The sequence below is a fragment of the Ochotona curzoniae genome, unplaced genomic scaffold (assembly GCF_017591425.1).
Source record: "Ochotona curzoniae isolate NIBS_2020 unplaced genomic scaffold, NIBS_Ocur_1.0 scaffold_1037, whole genome shotgun sequence".
In the NCBI taxonomy this organism is placed as follows: Eukaryota; Metazoa; Chordata; class Mammalia; order Lagomorpha; family Ochotonidae; genus Ochotona; species Ochotona curzoniae.
Window position 1 is genome coordinate 33756990 of NW_024467083.1, and position 22927 is coordinate 33779916.

The window sequence follows — 22927 nt, forward strand, 5'->3', positions numbered from 1 at the left end:
ATGATTTAAGCCACTGCTTGGGACATGTGCATTCCATGTTGGAATGCTAGGATCGAGTCTCACCTCCATATCCAATCTAGCTTTCCACTAATATGCATAGGAGATAGTAGTGGATGGTATTCCAAAAGCTTGGTTTCCTGCCAGCTACATAGAAGATGCAGACAGAGTTTCTGGCTCCTGACTTCAGCTTTGCTTAGCCACAGCTATTACTGGCAAGTGGTGATTGTGATTGAACCAGTAGATGGAAGATACCTGTTGTGGGCTAAGGAGCTGATTAGTTCTGTTGGGATGGGCAGGAATAGGATCTGGGCTTGTGGCCAAAAACACTAGACTAACTGGACTCATCTGTACCCAATTTCCTGGCTAAATTAGGACTTGGGCGAAAGAGTATATAAGGAGAGGTGAAGGAGCAATAAAGCGAGACTTCGCAGAGACTTTTACCATCACTGGTCTCCTGCCTCTCCCTGTCCACGTTTCTGGCTCTGCTGACCAGAGCAGATACTCCTTTTTCTCTGTCACTTGACCTTTCAAATAAATAAACCTTGGAAAAAAACTAAGATATTTCATGGCTATTTGTTATGCAGTATCTAGAACAGGTGCAATGGCTTATGGGTATAAATACTTCTTGCAACCACTAGGATCCCATATGGGCACCAGTTCATGCCCCAGCTATTCCACTCCCCATCCAATTCTCTGCTTATAGCCTGGGAAAGCAGGAGAGGACAACCCAAAACCAGGGGAGCCTGAACCCATGTGAGACCTAGCAGAAGCTCCTGGCTTCAGGTTAGCTCAGCTCCAGCTGTTATGGCCACTTGGGGAGTGAACGAGTATACAGAAGATCTTTCAGTCTCTCCTCTCTATAAATCTGTCTTTCAAATAAAAACAAATCTGTAAAAAAAGAAAATGTAGTATCTTTTAAAAAACGTAGCTTTCTTTTTCACCTAAGCAATAGCTAAATAATTATACTGGACCATCACGGTGATGTAGAGTTACAAATTTTACCTGGAAAGAATCCATGCAGACTGGACTGGAAGCCAACTCTTCATCTACTGCATGCAGCTTTTCCATGAAAGCACTATCCTTAGTCTGTTTCGGCTTGGGTGGGGGCGGGGGCCCCATGGGTACCACTTCAGCACTGATGTGCCTAACAGCAGGTGTGGTAACTTTCTCAGCCTGCTTAAAAATAACAAAAATAAATAAATAAATAAATAACTGAATAACTGAAAGGAGAGATGGAGAGAGGAACAGGAAGTAGGGGACAGGCAGAAAGCAGAGGGCTTTCCAAATACTACTCATCTTTGTCTTCACTACAAAGGCATTGTCAAGTACTAAACTGTAGCCAGGTTTCATCTTATTTCCAAGTTATCAAAAAGCAGGAAATCTAACCAAAAATGGCTTTAGAACAATTATTAGAAAACCTGGTATGAGAGAAGGGGAAAAGAAACTTCTAGTTGCACACATTTTTGCATGAGAACTCAGAAAAGCTCTTTCCCATCACGTAACTGTTCACTGACTTAAGACACTCTGAAAAGAGGTAAAAGGCTAGAATCACCACAGATGAATAATCTGGTTTTACAGCAGCACCAACCCCGTCCTCTCTGTAAAGTGCTCATTTACCTCTGACAACGGGCCACTCTCCTCATCCGTCTCAGCCATCTCAGGAGCCTGCCTCAATCTGGTTTTCTTTGCACCTCGTGGAGACGAAGCAGTGCTTTCAACATCACTTTCCATTAAGCTCTAGAAAACAAGCCCTGTTCACTTTTAAGTTTATACCCCCTGCCTCAATTCAAAACATCATTCAAGTGGTATAAGTAAGCGAAAGTAAAATTTACATAAAACTTTAATAACCTAAAGCAGAAAAAGCAGTTAAGATCACCATTCTCATTTGTGTTTCAACTCCGTAAAAACATAAGCCAACAGTTAAAAGTCTTTTCCCAAACAAGTTCAAGAAGATATTAATAAGCAGGTTAAAGATATATTAATGTGACAATGAAAACGATCAAAATATGGCAATAAGCAATAATACAGATAAATCTCAAAAGCATAGAATTGAACAAAAACAAGGCAAGAACCAAAAAAAACCCAAATGGTACCTGTCCATACGTATAAAAAATTCAGAAACAATCAAAACTGAGATACAGTGTACAGATGCACACTTAAATGACACAAGTATAAAGAAAAGAAGCAATTACCAAAAATTCAGAACAGTGGTTATCTTTAGATGGTGGGAGGACGTTTTGATAGGGAATGACAGAGAGGAGGTATCCCAGTAATGCTGTAATTCTTGACTTTGAAGGAAGCTTCATAATACTTTGCATCATAGTAAATTAATTTGATTAATAAATTAATTTGATTCTGTGCACATTTCTGTGCTGTATGTGTATTGTTTATCATAATACAATAAGTAAAAAAGTAAGAAGTATGAAGAACAGAAAAATACCTCACAAACATAGAAATGAGTAATCCTCTCTACAAAACAGGTAACATAACTAGAGAGCAGGGAACACCTGGCCTGATTAAGACAAATTTTTTCTAGGTCATCAACACTCAACGGACCTCTTCGGCAGTCTCATCTTCCTCTTCGTCATCTGGCTGGTATTCTTCATCTGAGGAATCATCTTCTTCAAGCTGAATATCCACAAACTGAGGAGGCTGCATTAGGATAATTAGAAAAAAATGGAGGAGTAATGGGAAACGCAAATCACATGTATTTGGAATCTAAAGGGGGAAAGCAGGGCAGAAAAACAAATTTTAAGAATGTAAAATGCAAACTATAGGAGGCAGGGGTAAAATGAGTCCACGAGACGCAAACCTAAGAGGAATGGAATGGAAAAATCCAAAGACGCTGAAATTTTAAAAAATAAATAAATAATGCGGGGGCAGGGAGGAGGTGTTTAGAAAAAGTTAACAAATGTAAATGAAGTACTTGGGATTCAAAGTTGACAAAATCTTTGCAGAAGAGAGTTAACAATTACCAATTTTCCAGTTTACCTTAATTTCATTGGCCTTTTTAATCGGTGAAATATTCCAAGTTGGAATAACCTTTCAAGAGAGAATATAAATGATTATTTGATGTACTGCCTATTCTTTTTATTTTTCTTTACCATCACAAAAAGTCGTTATCTGCATTTATCCAGAACTATCCCTGAAGGCAAGTTCTCAAGTGTAAGTGCCAAAGCTTAATAGAAGAAAACTCTATTTCTTAGTACTTCCTGATCCAGCTTGGTACGTCAAGCCCACTGTTATCGTTCAAATTAAGTACTATCTGCGACATCGGACTCCCATTTGATCCCACTGGCACTTTGGTTCAGTTCCTGCTGCTCCACTTTTTGTTTTTTTTTTTTTTTTTAAGATTTATTTATTTATTGGAATGTCAGATATACAGAGAGGAGGAGAGACAGAGAGGAAGAACTTCCATCCAATGATTCACTCCCCAAGTGAGCACAACGGCCGATGCTATGCCGATCTGAAGCCAGGAACCAGGAACTTCTTCTGGGCATCCCATGCGGGTGCAGGGTCCCAAGGCTTTGGGCCGCCCTCAACTGCTTTCCCAGGCCACAAGCAGGGAGCTGGATTGGAAGTGGAGCTGCTGAGATTAGAACTGGCACCCATATGGGATCCCAGTGCGTTCAAGGCGAGGACTTTAGCTGCTAGGCCACACCGCCAGGCCCTCACTTTTTTTTTTTTACTTGTTTATTTTTATTGAAAAGGTAGATATACAGAGAGGAGGTGATACAGAGAGAAAGCTCTTTAAACTCCTAGTTCACTCCCCAAGTAGCCACAATGGCCAGAGGCAAGCAAATCCAAAATCAGGAGCCGGGCCCGGCGCGGTGGTGCAGTGGTTAAGTCCTCGCCTTGCACACCCAGGATCCCATATGGGCGCCGGTTCTATCCCGGCGGTCCCGCTTCCCTTCCAGCTCCCTGCCTGTGGCCCGGGAAAGCAGTTGAGGACTGCCCAAAGCTTTGGGACCCTGCACCCGCGTGGGAGACCTGGAAGAGGCTCCTGGCTTCGGATCGGCATAGCATTGGCCGTTGCGCTCACTTGGGGAGTGAATCATCGGACGGAAGATCTTCCTCTCTGTCTCTCCTCTCTGTATATCTGCCTTTCCAATAAAAAAACAAAAACAAAAACAAAAAAAACCATAATAAAAATAAATCTTAAAAAAAAAAAAAAAATAGGAGCCAACAGCTCTTCTGGGTTTCCCACGTGGGTACAGGAACCCAAAGCTTTGAACCATCATCTACTGCTTTCCCATGGCACAGGCAGGGAGCTGGATGGGAAGTGGAGCAGCCAGGATACAAACTAGCACCTGTATGAAATCCCAGTGGTTGCAAGGCGAGGATTTACAGCCACTAGGCTACTATACCAGGCCTGCTGTTTCACTTCTGATCTAGCTCCCTGCAGCAGATGGCTCTGAGTCCTTAGGCCTCTGCTGCCCAGATGGGAGACCTATATGGAATTACGAGCTCTTTACGTCAGCAAGACCCAGCCCTGGCTACTGAAGCCACTTGGGGAGTGCACTAGAGGATAAAAATCTCATTCTTTCTCTACATCTTTAATACTGCCTTTTACTTCTTTATTTTTTTTTTACAGATTCATTTATTTTCATTGGAAAGGCAGACCATTAGAGAGGAAGAAACAATTTTTTGAAGATTTATTTATTTATACAAAAAGTAAAGTTACAGAGAAAGAGGGCAAGATAAAGCATTATCTTCCATCTACCAGTTTCCTCCCCAAACAGCTGAGCCAGTCCAAAGCCAGGAGCCAGCACCACTCTCAGTCCCCCACACAAGCAGGGACCCAAGTAATGTGGCCATATTCCATTCCTTCCCAGGTCTGAGTGAGGAGCTAGATGAAAAGTAGAGTAGTTGGGACTCAGACTGCCTCCTATCTGGCATGGTGACACTGTAGGCAGTGGCTTTTTCCACAATGCTATTGTTGCCAACTCCAAAAAAAATTCTTTAATGAGGGAAAGATAATCTTGTTTATGTTTTTTCCCTATGAATAATCTGGAACTAGAAACTATTTCCTATATTAAATAAAGAAAAGCCAGGATACTCACCACTCCTTTCTCCACCACTTCCTTCAATTTAGAGCGTGTCATCTTAGGTTCCTAAAAGAAAAGGAAGCAGGAAGAAAATGGTCAGTAAAAATCATCATGTGATAATCAGGTTTTCAAATGCTAACTCTGCTTCCAGATACCAAATTGTTAATAATCTCCCAAGTGACATCCAACTTAGCCAGTTTACAAATAACCCTGCTCCATGACGTAAGAGTTAATCACTCACAAACATCGGCATGTCTTCCGTCTCACTGATAGCTGCTTTCATCATAGCTACCACATGTTCATTTGTGATTACTTCCTAGAGAAAGAAAAAATTTTAGTTTAATGAACAAGGGTTTGTCATCTAGACAAAACTCAACTCTCTATAACTCAAAGACCTATGTAGATGATAAATGAGAGCTAGCTGAGCAAGGTAAGGAGATGGAAAATAAAGCCAAACTTTGGCAAGCATACAACTTAACAGATGCAGCAGCAAATGGACCCGATTCATCAGCTGTACAACAAACAGGAATGGCTCACATAAAAAGAGAGCCTCTGGGCCTGGCGCAGTAGCCTAGTGACTAAAGTCCTTACCTGGCATGCAAGAGGATCCTATATGGGCGCCAGAAAAGAACTGGTGTCCATATGGGACACTGGAGTCTGGAGCTGGAGGATTTGCCAATTGAACCATCATGCTGGCTCTGATTATTTGTATTAGCATAGAGGTCTTTTTTTTTTTTAAGATAAAAAAAAATCTTCATTTTTTTCCAATAAAAAATAAATGTGTTTTTATTGGAAAGTCAGATATACTAAGAGGAGGAAAGAGAGAGAGGAAGATCTTCCGTCCGATGATTCACTCACTCCCCAGTTGGCCAGAACAACCAGAGCTCAGCTGATCCAAAGCCAGGAGCCTCTTCCAGGTCTCCCACGCAGGTGCAGGGTCCACAGGCTTTGGGCCATCCTCAGCTGCTTTCCTAGGCCACAAGCAGGGAGGTGGATGGAAAGCATGGCTGCTGAGATTAGAGTCAGCGCCCATATGGAATCCAGACATGTACAAGACGAGGACTTAAGCTGCTACACTACCATGCCAGGCCCAATAAATTAATCTTTAAAAACAGACAAAGAATAACAAACAGCAAGGTCTCTACAACCACATCTTTGTTTCTTTTTATTTATTTATTTATTTTATTTTTATTGGAAAGTCAGTTTACAGAGAGGAGAAACAGAGAGAAGGATCTTCCTTCCACTGCTTCACTCCACAAGTAGCCACAATGGCCAGAGCTGAACTGATCGAAACCAGGAAAAAGGAGCTTCTTCTGGGTCTCCTATGCAGGTTCAGGTTCCCAAGGCTTTGGACTGTCCTCGACTGCTTTCCCAGGCCACAAGCAGGGAGCTGGATGGGAAGTAGAGCAGCCAGACACAAATCGGTGCCTACATGGGATCCCAGCGATTACAAAGTGAGGATTTAGCCAGGCCCCAAACACATATCAAGAATAGCATTCACTTATGCACAAAGTGCTATTGGAGCACTACTACCTGGCAATGTCTTCAAACAGAAGAGCAAATCCACTGTGAACATAACCACTTCAAATATGCTGAATGATAAACGCTAAAGCAGAAGGAAGCAGAGGGATGAATTATCTTTCAATTTAGCTCTTTTTAAACATGTGTTCACATTTCCAAGTATGCTACGAAGACAAAGCTATCTTGGAGTGTACAATGTTTTGTTGCTATGGTAGAGCCAGACTACTAATTATCTCCCGGTGAGCTGGAATTCTTGCAGCTATGCAACATAACCTCTGTTGCCCACCTTCCCAGTATGTACCTGTGTCTCATTCAGAAACCGAAGGACACACAGTGATGACCACCCAGAACTTAAACTGCAGAAGAGAATGTAGCAGAGGTCCCAAAAAGCTTCAAGCAAGCTAAACCTTACTCATGTCTTTATGCAATTAAAATGGAACCATCCCCTACCTCATAGAAGAGGCTAAAAATGGGAAGGAAGGGAGAGGCTCTTTTAGTTATGGGCCACACTTGCAGATACTTCTCTTTCTCACAGACACGGGCAGCCCTTTGGCCCACTTACGACATATATGTCTCAGGGTGGGGTGGCCAACACTCAGGCCTGAATGCATGTATATTCTCTCACTTTTGAATAAATTCTGTTCTCAGTGACACATGCTGCTAACTACGCCTCCACTTACAAATCTTATCTCTGAGAGGGACAAGATAATGGATTAAAAAATTAAAATACACAGGTAAATCAGGTAACCTACAAAATTCCTAACCTATACAATCAAAGTCAAGAAATTTCTTCTTCCCAGAGCCTATGGAACTGTATCATAGAAAAAGGGGAAAAAAACAAAAAAGAAAAAAGAAAAAACCTGCCTTTCCAATAAGAATAAATAAGAATAAATAAATCTTTAAAAAAAAGTTTTGGAGAGAGCTGTCTCATGGAGGTATGAGTAGAGCAGCCACTTGTGATGTCACTGCCTCACATGTGTACCAGCTGATGTCTTGACTGCTCTAGTTCTTTCTTTACTCCTTTTATTTATTTGAAAGGCAAAGTTACAGAGAGAAAGAGAGATTCCATTCATTGGTGCACTCCCCAAATGGTTACAACAACCAGGACTGTTTCCAGGTCAAAGTCAGGAACCAAGAGCTTCATTAAAGTCCGCCATATGGGTGCAGGAACCCAAGCACTTAGCTTGGGTTCTGTTGTTCACTCAAGCACATTAGCAGGAAGCTGGATAAGAAATGGAAAAGCCAGGTCTTAAACTGGCACCAACATGTGCAGACAGCAGTGGCTACACCATAACACCAACTCACACTCTAATTCTGATCCAGCACCTTGTCAGATTAGACCTGGGAAAAGCAGTAGAAAATGGTCCATGCGCTTAGGCCCCTGAACCCTTCCTTCAGCCCGGACCAGTGCTGGTCATTATAGCCATCTTAGAAGTAAATCAACAGACAGAAGATCTCTCTCACTGTCTCTTCCCCTCTCTACAACTCTTTATAAATAAATAAATCTTCAAAAAAACCTTGCTGAGTATATTTTGGCCTTGGCATGGAACTTACATCCCATTACACAACTTCCCAGTCTCACTCACATGGAGGATGTTCCGTACGTTGACTGCAGTTAAGTTGTGTTGCTTGGCACCATCCTCCAACGTACGGTCAAGCATGTCATCCAGTTTCAGGTCATACGTTGAGGTCCCTTCTTCTTGAACCTTTCCATCTCGTTTCCTCTTGGTACCTTTCTTCTTTTTTCTCTTTTTCTCACTTTCTCCATTGTCTTGTTCTGCAAATAAACCAAGAATATCACCAAAATGCTTGAACACAGCTTCCCTAGGAACACACCCTCAAAAGTAACAGTATGAAGGAAAGAGGAGTGTACTCTAATCCTCTGCCTGCAGTGCTGGCATCCCATATGGTTGCTGGCTCACGTCCCAGCTATTCCACCTCTGATCTAGCCCCCTGCCGATAGCCTAGGGAACCAGCAGAGGAGGGCCCAAGTCCTTGGAACCCTACACTCACATGCTGTAGCTGAAACTGGCTCCCAGCTTCAGCCTGGCCCAGTTCCGGCTGAAGCAGCCATCTGGGACATGAACCAGTAGATGGAAGATTCTCACTTTTTCTCTCTCTCTGTAATTCTGACTTTCAAGTTAAAAAAAAAAAAAAAAAATGGGGCCCGGCGCAGTGTTGCAAGTGGTTAAGGTCCTTGCCTTGCATGCCCGGGATCCCATATGGGCGCCGGTTCTAATCCCGGCAGCCCCGCTTCCCTTCCAGCTCCCTGCCTGTGGCCTGGGAAAGCAGTCAAGGACGGCCCAAAGCTTTGGGACCCTGCACCCGTGTGGGAGACCCGGAAGAGGCTCCTGGCTTCGGACTGGCATAGCATCGGCCGTTGTGCTCACTTGGGGAGTGAATCATCAGACGGAAGATCTTCCTCTCTGTCTCTCCTCTCTGTATATCCGCCTTTCCAATAAAAAAATAATAAAAATAAATCTTTTTTTAAAAAAAAAAAATGAAGTCAAGCTGGCAGCTGTCAGGTCCTAGAAATCAAAGACTATGATGCAGCAGTGGTAACAATAGAGTTGGTATTCATACTATATAGCAATAATAGCTAACATTCATTAAATTTTTATGTCAAACAAATGTCAAACACTCTTCCACACATTTCATAACTACTCATTTATTTCAATGAACAAGTCATGACTATTATTTTCTCACCATACAGGTGAGAAAACTGAAGCACAAAACTTAAAGAAACTTTTCTTAATAACTAGTGGCATTCATGTTTTGAAGACAAACACTAGAAGCTTAGAATCTGCAGCCTTAATCATCACTCTATATATTTCCCAGGTAACACATTAGAAATCCTGGCTCTTGGGGCTGGCACTTTGACTCAAACAAACTAATCCTCCCTCCTATGGTGACAGTATCCCATATGGGGCACCAGTTTGTATCCCAGCTGCTCCACTTCTGATCCAGCTCTGTGCTTATGGTCTGTTAAAGCAGGGAAATATGGACCAAGGTCTTGGGCCCCTGTACCCATATGGGAGACCAAGAAGTAGCTTTTGGTTCCTGGCTTTGGATCAGCACAGCTCCAGCTGTTATGGCCTCTTGGAGAGCGAATCAGTGGACAGAAGATCTTTCTGTCTTCTCTCTGTAAATCTGTCTTTCCAATAAAAATAAATAAAAACTTTTTTAAAAAATTAGTGAAAATAAAAAAAAAAAAAACAGGGCCCAGCACAATAACATAGTGGTTAAAGTCCTCTCCTTGAACACGCCAAGATCCCATATGGGTGCTGGTTCTAATTCTGGCAGCCCCACTTCCCATCCAGCTCCCAGCTTGTGGCCTGGGAAAGCAGTAGAAGACGGCCCAAAGCCTTGGGACCCTGCACCCTCGTGGAAGACCTGGATGAAGTTCCTGGATCCTGACTTCGGATCGGCACAACACTGGCCATTTTGCGATCACTTGGGGAGTGAATCGTCGGATGGAAGATCTTCCTCTCTGTCTCTCCTTTCTGTATATCTGACTTTCCAATAAAAATAAAAATAAAAAATAAATCTTAAAAAAAAAAAAAAGAGGCCGGCGGTGTGGCCTAGAGGCTGAAGTCCTTGCCTTGAATGCACTGGGATCCCATATGGGTGCCGGTTCTAATTCCGGCAGCTCCACTTCCCATCCAGCTCCCTGCTTGTGGCCTGGGAAAGCAGTTGAGGATGGCCCAAGGCTTTGGGACCCTGCACCCGTGTGGGAGACCCAGAAGAGGTTCCTGGCTCCAGGCTTCGGATCGGCGCAGCACCAGCCGTTGCGGCTCACTTGGGGAGTGAATCATCGGACAGAAGATCTTCCTCTCTGTCTCTCCTCCTCTCTGTATATCTGACTTTGTAATTAAAAAAAAAAAAAAAAGAAAAGAAAACAAAAAGGTTTGTAAGGCAGAATGACAGAATGTGAGAGAGCAAGACAGAAAGACAGAGCTCTAAATCATCCATCTTCCTCACTCTCCAAATGATTACACAGTCAGGTTTGGACAGGCCAAGGCCAGAAACCAGGAAGGAACCCCTTGCCGGTCTGACATATGAATGTCAAGGACACAGGAGGCTAGGCCATCTTCCACTGCCTTCCCAGGTACAGTAGCAGGAAAATGGATCAGAAGCAGAGAATATGAGACTCTCAATACAGGATGTTATATTGAGTGTCAGAAGCAGACTCACTCCACCCCAATACTGGTCCCCTAATTTTTTTTTAAAGATTTATTTATTTATTATTGGAAAGTCAGATATACAGAAAGGAGGACAGAGAGAGAGAGGAAGAACTTCTGTCCCATGATTCACTCCCCAAGTGAGCGCAACGGCCGATGCTATGCCAATCCAAGGCCAGGATCCAGGAACTTCTTCCCGGTATCCCACATGGGTGCAGGGTTCCAAGGCTTTGGGCCGTCCTCAACTTTTCCCAGGCAGGGAGCTGGATGGGAAGTGGAGTTGCCAGGATTAGAACCGTGCGACCCTGCACCTGCGTGGGAGATCCAGAAGAGGCTCCTGGCTTTGGATTGACACAGCACCAGCTGTTGCAGCTGCTTGGGGAGTGAACCATCAGATGGAAGACCTTCCTCTTTGTCTTTCCTCTTCTCTCTATATATATCTGACTTTCCAATAAAAATAAATAAGTCTTAAAAAATAAAAATAAAAAATAAAATAAATATTTTTTTAAATGCTAGGAAAAGAAAGATACTCCTTAGTGTGACAGAACATTTCAATGAAGGTCAGAGGCTGAGCCTACCTCAGATAGGAATGCCAACGTCTCCTAACAGAACACCTGTCCTGGAGCCCCCAGTTCCATTCTCAATTCCACATCCCCAAAAGTGTGTACCCCTAAGGCAGCAGTGACCACTCAAACAGCTGGGTCCCTGCCCGCCACAGATCTGGGCTGAGTCCCTGGCTCCCCGCTTCCAACTAGCTCAGTCTTGAATGTTGAAGTGTGAACAGCAGATGGGAGGTCCCTAAGTGAAATATAAAACTAATTAAAAAAAAGGAAAATGTGTGAAAGTTACCATCACAGAGAGTGGCATAAATGCTCCTGAAACAATACACAGCAGAATGTTCACTGCAGCAGAATTCAGAGTCACCTACTACTGTGAACAATGCAAACACCATCAAGAGGCCAGTGGATGAAGAAAATGCAGAGTACTGACACAGAATGGTGTAACCACTCACCAGACACTTAGAACAATACAGATGAACTTCAAAAACATAATGTCAAGTCAGAAAGAAGCAGTCACAAAAAGTGCACATATTTCCCATCAACATCAAGGCCATAAGAGGTGAACAAATACATGCTGCTGGAAGTCAAGACAGTGCTTATCCACAGCGGATAATAACTAAAAGAGGACAACAGGGACCTCCAGCTACCTGCTGTATTCTGTTTTCAGCTTGTCCATTAAGCGGCCATCTACATGCTACTGGGTTCTTTCCAACTCATAAAGAAAGCCTACCCATCGGAATAAAGAGTCCACCATCCTCGGTCTCCTCCTCGGCTTGGGGAGCCACAGTCCTGATGGGCTTTTCTTGAGGAGAGGTGCAGACATCTGGCGGGGAGGATTTCCTGGGCTGGATACCAGGCTTCACAGCCTGGATGCCTGACAGCAGGGAAGGCAGCACCTCTCCAGAAAGCATTTGAGGTTTTCCTAAAAGAATCACAAATATTGTTCCATGAGTGTTTACACAATTGAAATTGATCTACTGTATGACCTAGCTATCCGACTGATGGAAATATATCCAAAGGAAATGAAATCTGCATACAAGGAAGTGATCTGTAATCCTATATTTACAGCAGCACAATCTGCAATAGCAAAGACATGGAAACAAGCCAGACACCCATCAAAAGAAGAATGGATAAAGAAGCTGTGGTACATCTACACTCCGGAATACTATTCAGCCTTCAAGTTACAATAATGAAATTCTAACATTTGCAACAAAATGGTGCCAACTAGAAACCATTATGCTCAGTGAAATAAATCAATCTCGGGAGGACAAGTATCATATGTTCTCTTTGATATAAGCCAACCTTCATGCAAAACACAAGGTCTATACACTTACAGGCCAACATGTTTATACAGTATAATGGAGGCAAGCATACTAAAATGTGACGATCCATTGCAGTATGTATCTCTTCTCCTGAATAAAACATTGAATCCCAATAAAACTGTTAAATGTATCTTGACGGGCCCGGCGCAGTGGCACAGTGGTTAAGGTCCTCACCTCGCACGCCCAGGATCCCATATGGGCACCAGTTCTAATCCCGGCAGCCCCGCTTCCCTTCCAGCTCCCTGCCTGTGGCCCGGGAAAGCAGTTGAGGACGGCCCAAAGCTTTGGGACCCTGCACCCACGTGGGAGACCCGGAAGAGGCTCCTGGCTTCGGATTGGCATAGCATCGGCCATTGTGCTCACTTGGGGAGTGAATCATCGGACGGAAGATCTTCCTCTCTGTCTCTCCTCTGCTCTGCATATCTGACTTTGAAATAAAACTAAATCTTAAAAAAAATTTAAAAGAACCGGTGCCTATATGAGGTCCCAATGTGTTCAAGGCAAGGACTTAGCCGCCTAGCTACTGCGATGGACCTCTCAATTACTAATATTTAATAATTTTCAAAATAATGCTACAGTTTGAAAACTGAACTCACATAAATGACGTTAAGATTTATTTGCTTATCTCTTTATTTGAAAGTTAAAATGGGGACCAGCACAGTGGCATAGCAAACTAATCTTCAGCCTGCAGTACCAGCATCCCATATGGGCATCTGCTTGTGTCCCAACTGCTTCACTTCTAATCTAGCTCCCTGCTCATGGCCTGGAAAACAAAGGCAAAACAGTCCAAGTGTTTGGGCCCTGCCACTCACATGGGAGGCCTGAAAATTACTGGCTGGCCTGATCCAGAAGTTGTTCCTACCTCCCAGTTAAAGAATGGCCCCGCTGACGCTGTTGTGGGCATTTGGGGAATTACCCAGCAAATACAAGATCTCCCTCTACAGCTTTCTCTAACTTCCAAGTAAAATAAATAAATAAATAAATAAACCTTAGACAGAAGTGTGGGGATGGAGAAAGAAAGGTAAAATGAAAGAAACAGAAACCTTCCAACCTCCGGTTCATTCTCCAAATAGCCACAATATCCAGGGCTGGTGGGAGCCAAATCCAACAGCCCAGAACTCCATCTAAGCCTGCAACATGGGTGGCACGGGACTCTATATTGCGGTCATTATTTCTGCCTTCCCAGGCACATTAGCAGGGAGCAAGATAAAATCAGAACAGCTAGGACTTGAACCATCACTCCAATATGAAACGTAGGCATCATAAGCAAGGCTTAGCCCACAAATGAACTAGGTTTTCTTAAAGATTTATTACATTATTTTGAAAATTCCAAGTTACAGAAAGACAGAGAGACATAGCTCTTCCATCTGTTGGCTCACTCCCCAAATAGCCCCAACAGCCAGGATTGGGTCAGGCTGAAGTCAGGAGCCAGAAGTCTCTTCCACATCTCCTACGTGGTAGGGAGGGATCCAACCACTTCAGCCATCTTCCTCTACTTTCCCAGGTGAATGAGAAGGAAGCTGGATGGGAAGTGGGGCAGCCAGGATTCAAACAGGTGCCCATATGGGATGATATCATTGCACGTAGCAGCTTAACCCTCTACACCACAATGTCAAGCACCACAAATGATTTTTTGAACAAACATACCACAACCATAGGCAAATATTGTCCTTCAAAATGGCAAGTAGTTTCTTCCACTGATACTTCTACTGTCTAAAAATATTTTAAACTACTCAGTAGGGGTCGGCACCATAGCTTGAGGACAGCCCAAAGCCTTGGAGACCTGGAAGAAGCTCCTCTACTTTCCCAGGGAATGAAAAGCTGGATGGGCTCCTGGCTTTGGATAGGCTCAGCTCTGGCCATTGCGGCCACTTGGGAAGTGAAGCAGCCGATGGAAGATCTTTCTGTCTCTCCTTCTCTCTGTAAATTTGACTTCCCAAGATAAATGAATAAATCTTTAAAAATAAATAAATAAACAAAAAATAAAAATGAATACAATAAATATTAAAAACCACTCTTTAAAACCCCGACAGCAGTTAAGATGCCGCCTGGAATGCCCACACAGCACAATGGAGTGCCAGGTCTTCATTCACAGGCACTTGGGAAGGGAACCAGCAGACGGAATGTCTGTCTCCCTTTCTGTTTCTGCCTCACAAATTTTTGTTCCTTTGTGGGAAAATTTTAACTGTTTTTATAGATTACCAGCTCCATCCAAAAAAATATTTTTCATAATTAATGTGGAAATATGCTCCTAGGGCTGGCATTTTGACAATAGTGGGTAAGTTCAGCATCAACCTGCAGCCATCATCCCATACAAGATGCTGCTCTAGTTCCCATGCAGCTCCCCATGGCCTGGGAGACCAGCGGAAGTTGGCCTAAACTCTAGGATTATGCAGCATTGTGGGAGACCAGGAGGAGGTTCCTGACTCCTGCTTCTGACTGGCACGGGGTTCTGGCCTTTGAGGCCATTTAGTGAGTGAACTAGCAGATACAGACCTCTCTTTCCTTCTCTCTCTCTCTGAAACTCTGCCTTTCAAACAAACAAATAAACCTTTGAAAGAAAATTTCCTATGAGGACAAGCATCACAGAGCAGTAGGTTAGGCACTGTGCATGTATCAGAGTGTGGGTTCTAGTTGCAGTTACTCCACTTGCAATCTGCTGCCCTCCTAATGTGCCTGGGAAGCAGAAGCAGCAAGCAAATGATATTCACATGGCAGGCCTGGATGGAAGTCCTGGCTCCACCTGGCCCAGCCGCACACAGCTGCTGCAGACATGTGGGGAGTCGATCAACAGATGAAAGATTTCTCTCTCCTCTCTTCCTCTCCCAAGATTCCTTTTCAAATAAGTAAGTCTTCAAAAAAATAATTTCCTTTTTAACATTTTATTCCAACTACACATTACTGCTCATTTTAATTTCCCTCTCCAGGAACCCAAAGGATCCCACTCTTCCTTTGCTGTACAGAGATGATGAATGTTGAAAGTCTCATAAAGAGAGAACAAAACGGAGAAAAACTTATTAAAAGTGTATGTGTAACTTGTTTATTGCATAAGAACACTAAATTAACATGAAAATAATCACCTGAGAACCATACTAATCAACAAATTATAAGCTGAAATGTCTACGCTAAGCACTTTCAGTTGAAGGCACTTGAAGAAAAAGCAGCTAGGTAGAAAGGAGGGTAGGTGTGGATTTTGAGGCACAGTGAATTAAGCCACTACCTGACATGCTCACATTACATATGTAGTGGGTGCACCTCGCTTCTGATCCAGCATCCTACTAATGAACTCAAGTACCTGAGTGCCCACCACCTGTGTGGAAAAACGAGCGGCAGTTCGTGACCGCCAGCTTTGAACGGGCCTAACCTCGGCTGTTGCCAGTACTTGGTAAGTGAACCAGTAGATGGCAGAATTCTATGACTCGCCATCCCCATCACCACCCCCTCCACCTCATCATTTATCTTTCAAATAAATCAATCTTTAAAACAGGAAAGAAAAGTATGTCAATAAAATTTTAAAATAACAAAGTCTACCAGAATAATAATTCTACTAAAATAAATACCATTAAACGGAAACATTTACCCACTAAAATCAATACCAGCAGCCTGTGAGCATGACTGTAACAATGTACTAATTGTAACAAAATATCAATGCTTTAAAAAACAGGATGGCGGCCCAGTACAATGGCCTAGCAACTAAAGTCCTCGCCTTGAACACGCTGGGATCTAGTATGGGCACTGGCTCTGATCCCAGCAGCTCCATTTCCCATCCAGCTCCCTGCCTGTGGCCTGGGAAAGCAGCAGAGGACGGCCCAAAGCTTTGGGACCCAGCACCTGAGTAAGAGACCCAGAAGCTCCTGGCTGCTGGCTTTGGATTGGCTCAAGTCTGACTGCTGTGACCGCTTAGGGAGTAAACAAGCACACAAAGATTTTTCTATATCTTCTGAGTATCTGCCTTTCAAAAGAAATATACACATAAGTAAATTTTTTTAAAAAGGAGAGAGAAAAATGACTTTACAAGGGTCAGCACTGTGGTGCTGTGTGTTAAGCTGCCACCTGTGACACTTGTATCTATACAACTGCATATTTGAGTCCCTGACGCTTCACTTTCAATCCAGTTCCTGTATAACTAGCAATGGGAAGGCACAAGATGACAGCCTAAATCCGTACTTCCCACAAACCACGGGAGAGACCTGGATGAAGTTCTAGGTTCCTGACTCCAGCCCAACCTAGGCCCAACTGTTGCAGTCCTTTGAGAAACAGCAAATGAAATACATCTGTCTCAGTGAATTTCTCTTTCAAATAGATCTTCAAAATAAAAAATGTGGTGGATACTCACAACACTTTTTAAAGCATTTTTTTGAAAGTTCAAGTTGCAGAGAAAGAGGAAGACAAAAAATCTTCCATCCACTGATTCATTCCCCAAAAGACTGCCAGCAGACAGGGTAAGCCAGGCCAAAGACAGCTGCCAGAAATTCCAACAACGTCTCCCACACGGGTGAAGGGGCTCAAGTACTTGGGTCAATTTCCACTGACTTCCCAAGTGCCTTTGCAGGAATCTGGACCAGAAGTGGAGCAGCCAGGACATACGCCCCATATGGGATGCAACACTGTAGGCTTAACTTACTCTTTATATTTGTACTATTTCTAAGTCCTATTAGTTAAAGATACTGGAACCAATTTTCAAATTAATGAAGAAAATTATGGGTCAGCTAATTCTAAATAATAAACTGGCATTTATTAATTTACATGTTGATAGCTGCAAACTGATTATTAATAAACCAGGTACAATGGGCACAACAGTTAGAGCTGCCATTGGAGAACCTTGCAATCCATGAGCTCCCCATGTCAGGAGGGCCTGGGAAGGGGCAGACTGGCCTGCTCCTGTGGGTGATCTGAAAGGGCGCTTGGTTCCAGCACTCAGCACCTGCACAGTGAACCAGCCAAGAAAGATCTACCTCTTTCTCTCTACTTGTCCATCTGTCACTTTACTTTAAAGAAAATACAAATCAGCATTTAAAAGGATTTGAGAAGTCTCTAGGTTCCCCTCCTCAAAAGCACAGTAACTCTGAACCTATCATTAGTCATCCATTCCTTCCCGGCATTTTTTTTTTATATATACATGCATTAATTTATCCAAAGGCAGAGATACAGAAAGCAGCATGTAGAAGAACATTGTGGAGGCCCAGCGCTGCAACCTAGTGGCTAAAGTCCTCACTTTGAATGTGCCGGGATCCCATTCAGCTCCCTGCCTGTGGCCTGGGAAAGCAGTCAAGGACAGCCCAAAGACTGGGGACCCTGCACCCGCATGGAAGACCTGGAGGAAGTTCCTAGCTCCTGGCTTTGGATCAGCACAGCACCGACTGTTGCGGTGGCTTGGGGAATGAATCAATGGACAGAAGATCTTCCTCTCTTTCTCTCCCTCTCTCTGTATATCTGACTTTGTGATAAAAATAAATACATCTTTAACAAAACAAACCAGAAAAACATTGTGATTCGCAGGACAGCAAACATAGGATGACAATTGATTGGATATCATTTATATGAGAACAAATGATTGGATATCATTTGTATGAGGACACTTGATTGGATATACAAAACAAAAAGTGTCACACAAGGGTGTGAAAACAATTGATGGGTTCCGTAAAAAGGTTTATGAGAACTACATAAGCTCCTCAACACCTCCTCCCTATCCTATGCTAGCCTCAGTCTATAAAAGTCTGATGCCACTAATCACCTTCCGCTATCTCACCAACACGGTAGTCCACGCGTGTTATTATAGGCTCTGTGCACCAAGTCCATCGCTGCAGGAGAGCGAACGGGGCAGGAGCAGACTGAAGACAAATCTCCAATTCCAAAGGTTCACTCCCAGAGACAGGATGAAGCGAAAAGTTTCATCCAGGTCTCCTAATTGGGTGAAGAACCCAAACATGCAGATGAACATCTGCTGCTGTTTCCAAGCATTAGCAGGGAGGATAAAAAGTGGAGCACCTGAAACTAGGGAGGTGGCTCAACTGCCTACAAGTGCCATCATCCCACATGCATACTGGTTCGTGTTCTAGCTGTTCTTCCTATTCAGCTCCCTGTTTGTGGCCTGGGAAAGCAGCAGAGGACGGCCCAAAGCCATGGGACCCTGCCCCTGAGCAAGAGACCCAGAAGCTCCTAGATCGTGGCTTCATTTTGACTCAGCTTCAGCTGTTGCAGCCAATTAGGGCCTGAATCAGTAGATGGAAGACCATTCTGTATGTCTTCTCTCTATAAAACTGCATTTCCGTCCCAGCACAGTAGCCTAGCAACTAAAGTCCTTGACTTGAATGTGCAGGGATCCCATACAGGCGCCAATTCTAATCAAAACAGCCCCACTTCCCATCCAGCTCTCTGCTCCTGGTCTGGGAAAGCAGTCAAGAACGGCCCAAAGCCGTGGGACCCCGCACCCACATGGGAGACCTGGAAGAGGTTCCTGGTTTCAATTGGCACAGCTCTGGCCTTTGCGGCTGCTTGGGGAATGAAATCAATAGACAAAAGTTCTTTCTCTGTCCTTCTTCCTCCTTGTATATCTGACTTTCCAATAAAAACAAAGTAAATCTTTAAAAAATATTCTATGCTTTCATCCCTTCCTCTTTAACCCTGTCATACAATGTCCTTTTCCCAAAAAGCTCCTCTATATCTACCCCCAAAATCAACCTTCAAATGGATCCTTTGGGATCGTTATCCTTACCTTTCCTGTGTCACTACATTTGAAAGCATCTTGCTCTTAAGCCTTCTACTGTGACTTCCCTCCCACCTTACTGATCTCTGTCAGCTTCTTTCCCTTTACCTGCTCCAAACCAACAAAATACTGGCCGCCCCAAAGGCTTCTGAAACTACAGAGCCATGTGCTGCGACAAATGGCTGAAGCTACAAGCAAACGCTTTCCCAGAAACAGCTTCCACCTTTGACAGCATCCTTCAGACAACCCAGACACTACTTTTATCAGTTGGCAAAGAGCAGAGTCAGAAACTCTACACAATACACCAAGTAATTACCAACACAGTACACTAATAGTGGAAAAAAATAGCAAAGAGGATATGAGGAATGGAAGAAGAAAACAAAGTCTCAACACATATACAAAGTCTGAAGAACAGCAGGTAAAGTCACTGACTGCAACAATGGCATTCAGTGTGACTTTCAGCCCCAGCCACTCCCGATCCACCTCCCTGCTAATGACCATAGCAGAAGATGTTTTGACCCCTACCACAAAAATGCAAAGACTGGATGGAGTTACAGGCAACTTGTTACGCCATGGCCCAGTCCCATGCACTGTGGCCATTTGGGCAATAAAACAGCAGCTGAGGACAGACAGACAGATACCTTTCTCTCTCTCAAATCTGCCAAATACTTTTTTTTAATTTATTTTTATTGGAAAGTCATATTAATAAAGAAAGGAAGATACAGAGAGGAAGATCTTTTGTCCACTGGTCATTCCCCAAAAGGCCGCAACGGCTGGAGATGAGCAGATCCAAAGCCAAGAGTCACAAGCTTCATCCAGGTCTCCCACGCAGGTGCAGGGTCCCAAGGTTTTGGGCCATCCTTGACTGCTTTCCCAGGTCACAGGGAACTGGAGCATCTGGGACATGAACCGGTGCCCATATGGGATTCCGGCACAGGCAATACAGGGACTTTAGCCATAGAACCATCATGACGGTGCCTATTCAAATAATCATTGAAAAAGAGTGTTCACACCTATAGGCACAAATCCAATTCCATGCCAGGCTGGCACCCCTTTATAGAAACGCTGCTCTGTGACGGCTCTGTGAAGAAGGCAACAAGAACATGTATTCCTAAGGACAAGTGACCAGCAGGTCCTTCCGGGCTCACCTCCTGCTTCCTGGCCTTCTTCATTAGACTCTCCAGAACAAGACTCCTCCTGCCCGAGTCGGTCACCTTGGTCTTCCTGGGGAGCTGACCCAGAACTCAGGGCTATTTTCTTCCCTCCTCTTGAGTCAGAGCTCTGGAACTTTCCTTTGCCCAGGGGTGCATTCAGGACAGGGGAAGATTCCAAGGACTGAAGGGCGGCTCCCAGAGACAGGTCCACACCAACACCTTCCAGACCCACAAAGGCAGCGTCCTGGCTGAACATCCCACAGCTCCCAGATGGCTGCTCCCCACCAGCCTGAGCTGCTGCAGTGTGCATGCACGTCGCTTCCAGGCCAGCTGCTCTGTCATATCCTGCACCCCAGGACAGCGACACAGACTGCAAGTCTGTCACTGGGGAAGGTTCCAGCTCAACAGCAGGGTCCATCTCTACGGCATCTTCCTTCTGGCCACCCTGGTGCTGTGGGGACTCTGTCATCGTGGTTCTTCTCTTCTTACAGGGCAACATGTTCAAAGCCCCACTTCTGCTCCCTCCTGAAAGAATAAAAACAAGTTCTTACCACGTTCCTCCCACTTACTAGCAACAACACTGCTCACTGATTCCTGCTGAATCAAATACATTACACCAACTAATACCTCTACCCCAAGGTGGGAGAGACTGCAGTGACTGAGTCCAAATCCCAAACCTAGCACTCATTATGGTTACATTGGCCAAGTGATTTAGCTCAACGCCTCAGTTTCCTCAACTATAAAAAACAATTATTCCTCTCACTTAACAACAGCTGGTCCATCAAATAAATAACAAGAAAAAGTGCTAGTTATTGCCACTACCAGACAGATGCTGAGGGAAGCTTACACAGGCAGGGCTATCGCTTGGTGCAGCACATTAAACCTCTACTTGCAACTCTGGCATCCCACATCACAGAACCTGATAATCAACTGCAGAAGCAGCAGCTACAGCCCAATGCTTCTCATTCTTGTCAGTATCTCCCTGCTTCTCTGTCTCCTTCCCATCTTGCTCTGCCAAAATTATCACTATGGACACAAGGCTGCCTCCAAATAGTACCAAGGTCTAGCTCTCAAACCTACTAAATGTTATCAGAGCTTATTTAAACCCAATACATCACTGAAAATCAACTCACTCTCTGTTCCTCAGGGATGGGCCTGTGTTGTTATGCTGTGTGGCCCAGGTTCCCCCATTTCCAGTCAAGCACGCTATTAATCCCCCTTAGAAACATGAATGTGGGTCGTTCCTTCTACTGAGGAAGCCCACAGGTCCAGGCCAGGCTTATGGCTTATGCCTGACACAGCCTAGCTCTTGGGATCTTATAGGAAGTAAACAAACCAAAAGAAGACATCTTTGTCCAGTCTGTGCAACAAAACTCCGTATTTATTTAAAAAAAAATTATTCTGCAGAAATACCAGACCAAGGCATAAGCATCATATACAAACTCACTGCAACTTTCTACACATGGAAAATTTCCTTTCATACATGACAGACCCAGAACACAGGCCACTACAGATATGTAAGTTCTCCAACGCTGCCAATCATCACAAAACTGAGTGCAGTCCATCTGTCAGGGGAGTGCATGAAACCCGGACTAGACAGCCAAAAACTTCTAAGTAGTACCTACAACGTGTCCCAGACATTAGCGGATTTCCTCCCCAGCCCCTTCCGCCTCTTGCAAATTCAAGATCCACGGACACGTGAAGATCCCACTGCAGGGCGAGTACCCTAAGCAAACCCCCTATCTGGCACGCGAACCCCAGACCTGCTGTCCAGTCCGCCGCGAGCGGGCAAAGGCTCCGGGCGCCAAAACGCAGCAGCCGCCCTAGAGACCCCCACCCTTCGGGGACCGGGCACCGACCACCAGCCGGACTGAACCCCAAACCCCAGGCAGACGCCCCTCCTGCAAAACATCCCCAAAGGCCTCTAGCTGCGCCGGCCACACACACGCCGCCGCCCACACACACCTTCCCACCTTCGCGCCCCGACTGCCCTCACGCCCACCCCCGACAGCCCGCACTCCTGCGCGCAGCTGTCCCCGCGCCCCCCGGCGCAGCCCCGACGCCCCCTCACACCCACCTGGTCCCGCGGAAACCCGCTCTCCGCATCGCCGGAAGCCAGCCAACGGCAGACGGGGACGGGCGCGCCCCCGACTCGCCCAGCGCGGCCACCGGCCGTCCACACGCAGGCGCCAGCTCAAAGCGCCATCCTACTTAAGGGCCGAATGACGCCACGGCGGAAGCACGTCACTTACTGGCAAACTATCGCAGGAGGCATCCTTTCCTTGGGTCTCACTGCCGCCGGACACCTGGAACACAGAACTAAGAATGCATAACGTTTCAGAACCAGGAGGCTGTTGTTTACAAACAAGACAGTTTCGATCCCAAGCTATAAAAATGGCTCATATCCGTACAATTCTCGGAGAGACAGTGAGGAA

At 44.7% G+C, this 22927-nt stretch overlaps 1 protein-coding gene across 1 annotated transcript in view; it reads right to left on the reverse strand.

The window, feature by feature from the left end:
* Nucleotides 1-22686, reverse strand: part of GON4L (gon-4 like) — a 61319-nt gene extending 38633 nt beyond the window's left edge. The window contains exons 1-10 of the mRNA XM_040999033.1: nucleotides 22570-22686; nucleotides 20487-21017; nucleotides 12041-12232; nucleotides 8156-8346; nucleotides 5290-5364; nucleotides 5064-5114; nucleotides 2992-3042; nucleotides 2557-2652; nucleotides 1618-1737; nucleotides 1003-1176 (exon numbers count right to left, since the gene is read on the reverse strand). Of these exons, the coding sequence (XP_040854967.1) occupies nucleotides 1003-1176; nucleotides 1618-1737; nucleotides 2557-2652; nucleotides 2992-3042; nucleotides 5064-5114; nucleotides 5290-5364; nucleotides 8156-8346; nucleotides 12041-12232; nucleotides 20487-20991 (1455 nt within the window). The 5' untranslated portion in view covers nucleotides 20992-21017; nucleotides 22570-22686. The remainder of the gene's footprint in view (nucleotides 1-1002; nucleotides 1177-1617; nucleotides 1738-2556; nucleotides 2653-2991; nucleotides 3043-5063; nucleotides 5115-5289; nucleotides 5365-8155; nucleotides 8347-12040; nucleotides 12233-20486; nucleotides 21018-22569) is intronic.
* Between the last annotated feature and the right edge of the window lie 241 nt (nucleotides 22687-22927).